This window comes from Sycon ciliatum, chromosome 3 (assembly GCF_964019385.1).
Source record: "Sycon ciliatum chromosome 3, ocSycCili1.1, whole genome shotgun sequence".
NCBI classification, from domain to species: Eukaryota; Metazoa; Porifera; class Calcarea; order Leucosolenida; family Sycettidae; genus Sycon; species Sycon ciliatum.
Window position 1 is genome coordinate 41,773,030 of NC_088645.1, and position 11,488 is coordinate 41,784,517.

The following is an 11,488-nucleotide window of genomic DNA, read 5'->3' on the forward strand; positions in this document are numbered from 1 at the left end:
CTATGGAAGTATATCATAAACTGCATATTACAAGCAAGAAAAACACAGAAAAGATAACGACGATTCAATTCTCTCTTCGGGGAGGATGCGAACCTGACAGATGAGAACTTGTAAAACGAAACAAACTTCAATCATAGTTCGGATGCACGATCTTCATCGTCTGTGTGCTCAACAATCGGAGCGTTCAAACGCATCTCTGGGCAAGTGAAGCAAGACGTGAAATCATAGATCAAAGTGATGCAGGTTGGCAAGCTCCAGCGCACATTGGCACGGGAGTGCAGTGGCCGTCAGCATTACATGGGCACTGCACTGGTGGCCGGATCGATATGCGCGGACAGCACCCACCAACGCCAGTGCATTATTGCTCTAATAATAAGTAACAATAGCTCCGCAGCGTGCAACACGGGTGAGAAAGAGGGTAACACGTGTACCCACATGTACCCACCCTAATCACACACACACATGCCAGAAGCACTGCAAGCGCACACACGGCACGGAGACGTGGACATGAGCGGCAGCACCAAATTGCAGCATCCAGCGCCATACTTAGCTGCTGGTGGCACTGCCAAGCTAGACTTTGCAGTGCAAGCAACAGCTCATCAAGCCACCGCTGCAATCCCTACCCAGTGAGCTGCGGCGTCACGTGACCAACGTGCACCGTATTGCTGGCCTGGCAGAGGTAAGCAGGCACTGTATATAGTCTGACATGCAAGTACAGTAACTGCAGGCACTGCAGGCACTGCAGTTTCAGGCGTGAGGATCCTCAGCAGTAAGTCAGCGATGGCCCTATCATCCGCCTACGGTCCACAGTCCACCTACCTAGGTCGGGCATGACAATACTCAAATTCAAATTCGCTCACACACAGCTGGGATTGATCTCACTCGGCCAGGGATGGGTCCTCCTTGAGCCTACGTTTCATCTCCTCAAGCAGCGAGTGTGACAGCTGGGATCCATCTCACTCAGCCAGGGATGGGTCCTCCTTGAGCCTACGTTCCATCTCCTCGAGCAGCGTGCCCGCCTCGATCAGACCGCGGCGAGCGGCTTCCTGCAGCAGGCCCCGCGCCATCTCGACGTCCTTCTTCACGCCGACGCCGTCCAGGTAGAGCTGCGCCAGGTTGACGCAGGCGCGCGGGTGGTGCTCGTCGGCGGCTTGCGCCCACCAGTAGGCCGCCTTGTCCTGATCCAGGTCCACGCCGCGGCCCTCCCAGAAGCACACACCCAGCGAGTGCATGGCGTTGGTGTTGCCTAGCCGAGCGGCGTCGTGGTACAGCTCCAGCGCTCTCTTCTCGTCCTTCTCCAGGCCGCAGGTTCCGCCCAGGTAGCAGGACGCCAGCTCGTTCATGCAGCGCGCGTCATCCTGCGTGACACCGCGCCGATAGTAGTCCAGGGCCTTGTCGTAGTCGATGGTCACACCGTCTCCGCGCATGTACAGCATACCGAGCGTGTGCAGGGCCTGAGTGAGGCCCGCGTCCAGGGCCTTGTTGAAGTACTCCAGTGCCCGCGCTATGTCCACGTCCACGCCCTTGCCGTAGAAGTAGAGCGTGCCGATGGTGAACGCGGCCTGCGGGTACGGGTCCGCGTTGTCCGCGATGCCGTCCGCCACCTCGTTGAACAGGCGGAACGCCTCGGCCAAGTCCTGCTCAACGCCCATGCCATCCAGCAGCAGGCGGGCGTAGCTGTACTTGGCCGCGGGGTGACCCATCAGTGCGCACTTGCGCAGGAACGGCACTGCCAGGCTCATACACCGCGGGCCCAGCTCATTCGCACTCTGCAGTACACGCGGTGGACAGTTACACAAACAAACAAACAAACAAACAAAGAAAGAAAAAGAAGATGAAGAAGAAAAGAGAGACGTAAGCTCATTGTTTTAACACAGTGTGTGGTGCCGCTGCTCACACCCACACCCACACACATGCATGCACACACACACACACACACGCACACACACACACACACACACACACACACACACATATTCTGCTTCACGGAGACAGAAGTGCAATATCGAACACATCACTAAGAGTTTGGTCAGCAACTTGTCAAACAAGTAGGCCGAAGGTCAGACGCAACTTCTTCTTGGAGTGTTGCCCCCCCCCCCCCCCCCAACAAAACCCCCCAAAAACAACATTCCAAACAAATCTCCACTCACCATGATCAAGAACATCCCCGCTACATATAGCATTGTGTCTCCCAGTTTTTCCATCCGGGCCTCCAGTTCTTCATTGTGATCAGGATTGCTGTCGTGCCCCTGGGCAACTGCATCGCGCATCAACGCAATGACATCGTCCAATATTCCCTCCTTCATCTTGCGCTGGTCAGCCAAACGGCGCACGACGTACACGAGCCGATCCTCGAACTTCTCCTCGGTCGCATTGTCGCACAGCTGACGGCTAACACAGCCGACTAGCTGTGATTGAACGATGCACGGCGCGTGAGGAATGCATCTGGATGCGATCAAGCTGTGTTTGTGGACACTACTGAAGGACCGAGTGAACACACTGGCCCGGCATGTCCTGGCCGAAAGAGAGAGCAATCGTCGACCTGCAGCTGCTGACATGCTGCCTGTAATATCTAGGAGAAATGCACCTGTTCTACGAGTTGTGCGAGTAGTCAGCAGTGCCCAAAGCTAAAGACGACGGCAACAAGGTCCTCATGCAGATCAGGAACTCTTCGAAATCTACAATAATAATAATAATAATTGTAGTTTCAAAAATTTCAAAATTTCCGCAAGGTCCCTCAAAAGTGACGCCATTTCCTCTATGGAAACAGAGGCATAGCAACGCTGCGCGTCGTTTGTGCAGCGAACATGGTCAAGACAAGGGTAAAAAGAGTGAATCTACTCGTACATGAAATAAAAGGCATGCAGCCGCAGCTTGTAGTCGTAGATCTACTGACTGTTGTACTTGTTTGTAGGCTTGCGAAGGAAGAGCCTACAAAACGATTACAGTAGGTCTACGACGGACTAGTTTTACTTTAGAACTCAAGGAATAGGAGACCGAGTCACTCAGTGAACCAGTTACCTAAAAGACAACCAATACAACCAGCGAAGTCACGCCAGAACTTGCAGAAGAAGTGCTCGCTGCCATCGTGTGCCTGTCATCAACTGTCCACCTATGCAAACACTAACGTCTGCAGATCTGAGGAACTGAAACTCGAAGGTGACGGACAACTAACTGTTACTTTTGTTTCTTGCCCGTCGTCTGCTGGCGACAGTCCCGTCGGAAGTCTGATCGCATTGAGCGCCTATGCGCCTCATTCACCCATCACCGATCCGCAAGCGAAACTTCCGACACATCGCTGCCGTTTCGAGCGGTCATGGGGAGCGAGCAGTGGCGCTCACACGATGCAGTCGTTGTAGCGGACGTCGGAGGTTGGAACACGCGCATCGGTGTTGTGACGGACGAAGACGATGATTGCTCCCTGACTCCGACGAGTACGTTTCGCACAGCCATCGGCAAGAGGTCGCAACAGCGGCAGAGGGACACCGGAGAGAATATCAAGTTCCCGCGTCGCTTCCTCACCGCCAAGGAGAGGAAAGAATGGCACAAGCCAATGTCGCCTGAAAGTAAGTCGCGCGGCGGCGTCATCAAACTGCAGCACCAGCCATGGCATTCGCTTAGCTTTACTTTAGCACACCGAGAAGTCTTGAGTAAACCAGGGTAAACAGGCGGCGGTCCGTGGGTCGGACTTGCGTGCATTTTTTGTAGCATTCCACAAGCTTCAACAATACACGTACATCAGATATGCTTGGTATCCATGGTACTGTAAAGCGCCCAATATTCGCGTCACTAAATTTTCGCGATTTCTTAGAACCAGCAAGTTTGCGATGGCGAAAGTTCGCGAAGCACCGGAGCCACCTACGTAGCTACGTACATCCACTCTTGAAGCTTGATTTCACGATGGTTAATATTTGCGTTACGCTCTTCTCGCGAAAATAGCGAACATTAATCCGTCACTAATATTAGGCAGTTTACAGTATTCGACAGGGAGTCATAAAATTTTACAACTCCCTGGTATTCGAGTTTTAGGCACCCAAGATGGCAGAGGTCCTATCTGTAAACACGAGGACAGATGATTCCCCGGGACATACCACCCTGGGGCCTAATAGATTACAACTACGAGGAGAGGGCACCTTGTCTACAATAACCAGTTGGTGTTTATTTTAGAACACAAAGAGGAAGACATGTTTCCTTCGCATACGTATAAGGCTGGGTTAGAGAGGGAGACTGGGGTCATGCAGCGAGGTTGCTACAAGATAAGCTTTGCTTGGTTGAAAACACGTTGTTTGGTCAGACTTGCTTCTATCATGGCCAAGGACCGCCGGAAGCAGTTTTTTGGGTGATCCGGATACCGTAGCCTTTCACACTTTGTGTATGATATACAGGTACATGTACATTCATTTTGCCTGTACAAGAGACGTTATGTCGTGGACACGGAAATCCAGTCGAATGACCGGGGCCGGCGTCCTCAGTGCGTACAGAACGTTGCATGCAGAGTACTAGAGTGCACATGTTGATGGCATGCGTACTCACGGCTGCATGACCAGCACACTGGGGCCGCTTGATCACTCTGATTGGATTTCCACGTCCACGGCGGCAGTAGATGTAGTGGGTGCACAATGCACATCAGTGACATCACCTCTTCAGGAGTACACATGCATTGGTGCCAACAAGTTTGTGTGATGATGTCATAACCAACCGGACCAGTTTGGGGTGGGGGTTGTGGCTGTATCTTTATTCGGCGTCTCCGACAAACACCTAGCTGGCTGTATCTGGCAGGCTGGTGACCTCCTTACTGGAGCCCAAAACGAGGTGTACAAAAGAACCGTACATGTACTTAGTTTGACATGTACATGCATTGAAAGTGGTTGTTCAGGACACAAACACAGGTCAGTAACCCCAGGATTCCAGGTAGTCTGGCCACATGGGATAATATCCGCTGACTGGAATGAGCATAACGGACGGAAAACCCACTTTCACGGATTGGATGGGTCACCTTTGCTCAAAATAAGGTCCAGACAGGTCCGGACTGGCCGGAGTGGGTACTACAGCACATGGTCATCAATGCGATAAGCCCATTGCGCATTGCCAAATGAGCCGCGACACGACAAAAGGGTGCTTATGGCACGCGACATCAAACTGAGAAAAACTCATTTGAAAGTTGAGTATGCATTATTGAGAGTGCACATTTTCTTTTTGAATTCGATTAGTTTTCGATGTGATTTATCAAGTTTTTTAATGCAGTTTTTTGAAACAGAAGCAGTAAGAATTCAGCCATTGCGCTGTATCCAAACTCAGTTTGTGAAAGTTTTGCCATAAGCACCCTTTTGTCATGGTGCGGCTCAAATATGGAAGGTATGAGGGATGCATGTGAGTACGCTGGGATCTGCAATGCACTGTTTAACACCGCAGACGACCATGCCCAGGTGGCTGTGTGGGGTGTTGATTGTACAAATTACGTCATTGCACAATGTTCTTATTCACCCATTGCTGTGTTTCGAAATAAGGTCTGGCTACTACGGCACTGAATCATCAATACGCCAATTCACCCTTTGCTGTGTTTGTAGGTTTTTACGCATCAGACGGCCTGGAATCTGGCGAGTCCTGGCAGTTTGGTGACTCAGCGCTGGAGCTATTCCGTGAGGAGACCGGCACCAAGGCCTGTTTGCCTATACAGAATGGACCTGTGGAAAACTGGGATGCCATGGAAAATGTCAGGGAGACTTTTCAATGAACATGGTCCTGTTGCTGCTGCTGCTGTTGTTGTTGTTGCTGTTGCTGCTGCTGTTGTTGTTGCTGCTGCTCGGCTGCTGCTGTTGTTTGAAGTCTTTTATTCTCACGTTGTTGCTGCTGCTGCTGCCGCCGCCGCCGCTGCTGCTCGGCTGCTGCTGTTGTTTGAAGTCTTTTATTCTCACGTTGTTGTTGTTGCTGCTGCTGCTGCTGCTGCCGCCGCCGCTGCTGCTACAGTTGCTGGCCGTTGATGGTGTGATTGATGAGGTTTCTGTTCTTCTGTTGTTGTTGTGGTAGTGAGGTGACATCATTGTGTGTGTGTGGGGGGGGGGGTACATGTGTGTGTGTGTGTGTGTATATGTGTGTGGATGTGTGTGCGCGCACGTGTATGTGTGTGCACATGCGTATGATTTCGTGCATGCATGCACGCATGCGTGTTTCCTAATGTTTGGGCTCACTTACTTGTATGGCTTAGCATACTGCATAATCATGTATCCACACCCACTCCACTGTACACAATGTCAATCCGTTTGTGCCTCGTGTTCGTTTTCTGTGCCAATTCCTGCTCAGATTTACCACTATGCATACTTCAACTGTTTACGACTGTCGCCAGCCGAGCACCCTCTAGCGTGCAGTCTCAACGCTAGCCTCTCCATTGCACAGAAAGGCATCTTCCTGGAGGTACTTTATGTCTTGCTAGCTATTGGAGTATGTTGTATGAGCGCGGAACTCCGTGTGTTTGATGTTGCTACTACTATTCGACGGTTTCTTCATCAGAAACTTGCACCCTAATTTTCGGTGCACCGCACAAGCTAGCAGTGGTGAACAACTGAACTTCACCCTGGGGTGGAGCGGTTTCAGCCAATCAGCAGCCGCTCTAAGCGGGGTATATTCAGCGTTACTGTACCACACTCAGTTCAAAGATAAACTTCTTTCGGCTCACATGAGTCACGCCAAGAGCAAAAAAGAGAGCTTTAGCGTAGATCACTCGCTATGTTTGGGAGAGCACCATGAGATACAGTAACAGACATAATGTTCTTGGCGTGAGGAACTTTCCTAAGATAAGCCACAGTCTGGTGAAGCCCTTGCGCTGTGTACTCGGATCCGGGCACAGTGGTCTATGGTGGAAACCCATGCTGTGTATGTGTGGTGTGCGGTCTGTTGTCCCTCAGGCATGTCTGGTCTATGGCGGAAACTCTTGCTGTGTACAAGTGTGTGTGTGTGTGTATGTGTGTGTGTGTGTGTGTGTGTGTCGTGTGTGGTTTGTGATGGTGTCTGCAAGACATGCTCGAAAAGCTCTGTGTGATACTGGTGTGTTCTATGGTGGAAACCAATGCCAGGGCTGTCGGAAGGTATTTTCGTGTGGTACGGCCAGCCACCTGAAATGCAATTTACTGTAAAACGGGTAACTATTGCGACGTAAACAGGTTTGCGAATTTTGCGAGAGGCCCCGAATCGCAAACTTTGAACAACGCAAACTCGCCATGTAAGGTTCAGTGCAAGGACTGACTCGACTGTGTAGAGCTACTGTAGAACGACTCGCAAACATTAAACAGCGAAACCAGTCTCAATTTGTAAAACGCAAACATGTTTTGTCGCAAACGTTACCCGTTTTACAGTACTCGCAGGAAGGGATGGGCGAGCGAACATTTTTGGAATTTGTTTTTTCCAAAACAGGTTTGTGCCATTTTGTCGCACTCGCTGACTGTATAAGATCTGGTTACGTTGGTGGACAGTTTGCCATAACTCGTAACATTTTGTCCTTTTTCCTTTCTTCACCAAAACATAGCTACAAAGACAACTAATTGCACAGTAAGCATTTCATATATGTCGACATGTATGTGTAAAATGTTGTACGAGTATCGCAAGACACACAAGGAAAGGAAAGCGAGGATTCGTTCAGAACTGTTTTCTTGTTACAATCATCAGTGAATCTACGTAACAATGGAATGGGAACTACTTGAACTAATCTTTACGTAAATGACCAGCTTGCAAGGAGGGTTCGTCAAGTGGTCAGGTCGTTTGATAGAGATGTGCGTGTGGTCTTTACGTCCGGTCGCTCACTAAAGGATATGTTGGTCTCGTCGTCATTCAGCAAGCCACGATGCCCCAGGACGGTACAGCAGCAGAGGGAGAAGAGGCGGCGGGGTCGGCCGGCTGAATGTCGTGCATGCGATGGTGGTCTGAAGCGTGATGCTTGTATGTCCCAAGATGTGGTGTACTCTATGACATGTACCATCTGTCAAGAAGAATACGTCGGGGAAACAGAAAGGACAACACGCAAGAGGACCGAGGAGCACTACAGACAAGCCAAGAACGCGACATTGGGAAAGCCATGGGGAGACCATTATCGACAAAAGCAGCACACATTCCCATCGTCACCGCAGTTTTCACCATTCGCCCATCTGCAAGTTCTCGCCCGCAGGCAACGGTCATACGTTGACCGCAGAATCATGGAGGCACTATTCATGAGGAAGAGGAAGCCGGCAGTGAACAGTGACAATGGTTGGCGACTGTTGGGTGATGTGTAAATATGTCTGTCATTACCATAAATTGTGCAAGAATGTGTGCACTGTGTGTGTGTGTGTGTGTGTGTGTGTGTGTGTGTGTGTGTGTGTGTGTGTGTGTGTGTGTGTGTATGTATGTGTGTATGTGTGTGAGTGTTGCTAGAAGTGTGTATTTTTCTGCTTTGTACTCACGCTAGTAATCCTGCACTATCACTGCACTATATTTTCACTTCATACATATCACACAGAATTATAATCTCGCTTCCTGTGGTATTGCAACATTTTACGCTATACCATCACACTTTGGCCACTAGTACTTGTCACATATATATAAACCCCTGTTCTGTCTACAGTAAACTTATTCCTGATGATGGGCCTTGCCCGAAAATTTGAGCTTATGTATATCAATTGCAGTGTAGCCTAGAGACCGTTAGAGAGAGTGTGTACAAGGTGTGTGTACAGGATGTATGGATTTTTAATCTTATATGGACAAATAAAAGTGAGATAAGGTGAAAAAAAGCGAAACAAAAAAGGGTGATAATACTACATCTATTCAGTGGGGGGCAAGCTCAGCAGGTAAGAACAATGCATGTGTGAATCATCAGCATCAGCAAAACAAACCAAAACAGTTTATTTTATTTATTCACGGGGTAGTGACCGCACCTTGTCCGACGCCCCTGCTCGCTGTGTACATCTACATGTGTGTGGTGTGCGCAGGAGATGCTGGAAAAGCTGTGCGTACCCGCCGTGCTACCGTTCTCAGACGCAGCGCTAGCACTGTACGCTACTGGACTGTCGACCGGTGTGGTACTCATGGCCGGGCACACGACAACGCACGCGGTGGCGTTTCATCAAGGTGTTCCGGTGACCGAGTATGGCAATATCACGTCACTGCCCGTGGGTGGTCGCCACATCACTAAGATTATTGCAACGTAAGTGTACATGTACACTGTATGCCCCAGCATTACTTAAAAAAAATCATATTTTCCGGAGTACTGTAAAAGCCATAGTAACGAAGTGCTAAATCTAACGAGTTAATGAGGAGAAATCTGTCGTTAAAACAGAAAAAAGTTATGCGTGTGTGTGTGCGAAAAAGTTATGCGTGGGTGTGTGTGTGTTTGTGTGTACATGTGTGTGTGTGTACGTGTGTGAGTGTGTGTGTTTGTGTGTATGTGTGTGTGTATGTGTGTGCGTGTGTGTGTGTGTGTGTGTGTGTGTGTGTGTGTGTGTGTGTGTGTGTCAGTGCCATGCAGAACCGGCAGTACCGACTTCACAACTACGCGCCCGACGCTGTAACGGACGAGGCCATAGCGCACGCCATCAAGGAGTCGCAGTGCTACGTCAGCGAGAACCCGCGCACTGACCTCATGATCCATCGTAACATCCTGGGCGGCATACACCCGGACGTCCCCGCAGAGCACAGGGATTACTTCAAGCAGTTCCGGCCGTCCGTACTCAAGACCGACTCGTTTCACAGCGTGGTGCCGGAGAGCGGCGAGAGGCTGTACGAGCACCAGTATCGTGCACACATTAACCACAGCGTACCCACAACATCCAGTGGTGGTGGACTCAAACCCAAGAGGAATACTGGTGGCGACACGACCAAGAGTAGGGGTACCAACGCGAAGACATCGGCAGCCGGTAACACCAAGCCCAAGACGGCTGCGAGCGCGGCTGACAAGCTCCTAGAGTTTGAAGATCCGATGGCACCGCTCATCTGGGCATCGCGCGTCACCGACCGCCGCATGCCGCGCGCCCTGCCGCCCGAACACATCCTGGAGAGCAAGTTTGCACGCATGTTCAGCGAGGAGGGCCTACCCACCACCTGGGAGCCGGGGCCACCGTGCACGCTACCCGACACTCCCGATGATCATCTCACGGACGAGCAGCGTAAGTTCCTTACCGGGCGTCGCAAGCACGGACGGAGTGGAAACCTGTACCTGGCCGACAGGACTCGCGGTCAGCTAGGCAGTGAACAGTTCATGGCGCCGGAGCTCCTCTTCCGCCCGCAGTACTACCCGAGCTTTGCCGTCGGCCACGAGCCGAAGGGCCTCGCCGAGCTTGCCCAGCACTCCGTCAATATCTGCGACGACGAGACAATGGTGATGGCCATGAAACGGCGGGTGATCACGGCCGGAGGTTGCTCTCTGCTGCCCGGCTTTAGTCAGCGTCTCAACTCCAGCCTGGACTTTGCCTGGGGTACGGGCGTGCACAGGCTGGTGACGACCAACAACGGTACGTGCGATGAGGTGTGGCGGGGCGCGGCCACTGTCGCCTGTATCTACACGTTCCAGCGTTTGTTCGTGACAGCACGCGACCTGCACGAGTATGGTCCCAACATCCTGCACGTCAAAGGACTATTCTAATGTTGACTAAAGCCAAGAAGAGCAAGGTGATAATAACGTTATAGCTGCGAGAGCGGACAGACACATAGTCATTGTGATTTTGAGGATGACACCAAGTTCTCAACAGGAGTATTTTAAAGTTAGTCTTTAAATATGCCACTTTCAGCGGCCGATGTGCACGCGATGATGTGCTCAAACTCCTCAAGCATTGTGATGAATGATCATTCAATGAATACAACTACAAGTCCTATCTACGATCAAATGAAGACACGTGCATCTCCCGTATATTTTATTTACTAGACATGCATCGTTGTAACTCTAACGTGTGTATGCTTGTCGTGTGCTGCAAGCACTTGAATGTATTAGTGCGTGCTTTTGAGTAGCGTGGTGAGCGCTGACACCTACCAGTGTGCCTCACTGGCGAAGCACAATTCTTCTAAACTGTTTTTGCTTTTCCCGACCGTAGATATCGAATTTTTGTTCACAAAGCCAATTACAATTCTGGGTTGGGACGGGACGGGGTTAGCTAACATCAACAAAATCCTGACTGTACAGCCGCTGGCCATGGATATGTATGGCCAACTGGCACAGCCAACGCTTCTTTCGTTTTGCACGTGTGACGAGGAGGGATCGGGCAGACCATTAGGTTGCACTGAAACTAAAAAAATCACGGTTCGCGTGAGACTCGGCTGAAATCCGAGTTTTCCGCATCCGTAGGAACGCCACCACCCTCTAGGATCAAGGCGCAGATGCAGCTCCTAAGCGGTAGGAAGTGAGTAGATCAGACCCACCACAAATTGGTCAAAGACCGAAATCCCATTCACTGCATCCATGTTTCCCTCGTGCCAGGCCACGAGGCACTGAAACTAAATGGTATGAAACTGTATGAGGCTATTCTCCAGGGCG

At 50.7% G+C, this 11,488-nt stretch overlaps 2 protein-coding genes across 2 annotated transcripts; one reads left to right on the plus strand and one right to left on the minus strand.

Moving 5' to 3' along the window:
• Positions 1-114: 114 nt before the first annotated feature.
• LOC135812269 (secretory immunoglobulin A-binding protein EsiB-like) lies at positions 115-2,671 on the minus strand. The gene is made up of 2 exons (XM_065325634.1): positions 2,151-2,671; positions 115-1,769 (listed from the first exon to the last, which is right to left on the minus strand). The coding sequence occupies exons 1-2, from the start codon at positions 2,556-2,558 to the stop codon at positions 957-959; spliced, it is 1,221 nt and encodes a 406-aa protein (XP_065181706.1). The 5' UTR covers positions 2,559-2,671; the 3' UTR covers positions 115-956.
• A 183-nt stretch (positions 2,672-2,854) lies between these two features.
• Positions 2,855-11,182, plus strand: LOC135812259 (uncharacterized). The gene is made up of 5 exons (XM_065325623.1): positions 2,855-3,566; positions 5,568-5,713; positions 6,301-6,411; positions 8,955-9,169; positions 9,481-11,182. Exons 1-5 carry the CDS (start codon positions 3,317-3,319, stop codon positions 10,601-10,603), a joined length of 1,845 nt encoding a protein of 614 aa, XP_065181695.1. The 5' UTR covers positions 2,855-3,316; the 3' UTR covers positions 10,604-11,182.
• The last annotated feature ends 306 nt before the right edge of the window (positions 11,183-11,488 follow it).

What these genes read in the sequence shown, in the direction of transcription:
- LOC135812259 (XM_065325623.1), top strand. Translation starts at nt 3,317, where the DNA reads ATGGGGAGCGAGCAGTGGCGCTCACACGATGCAGTCGTTGTAGCGGAC. An exon ending in CAAGCCAATGTCGCCTGAAA is followed by an intron (nt 3,567 to 5,567) that starts GTAAGTCGCGCG and finishes CTGTGTTTGTAG; the next exon opens with GTTTTTACGCATCAGACGGC. An exon ending in ACTGGGATGCCATGGAAAAT is followed by an intron (nt 5,714 to 6,300) that starts GTCAGGGAGACT and finishes ATTCCTGCTCAG; the next exon opens with ATTTACCACTATGCATACTT.
- LOC135812269 (XM_065325634.1), bottom strand. Translation starts at nt 2,558, where the DNA reads ATGTCAGCAGCTGCAGGTCGACGATTGCTCTCTCTTTCGGCCAGGACA. An exon ending in CGGGGATGTTCTTGATCATG is followed by an intron (nt 1,770 to 2,150) that starts GTGAGTGGAGAT and finishes CGTGTACTGCAG; the next exon opens with AGTGCGAATGAGCTGGGCCC.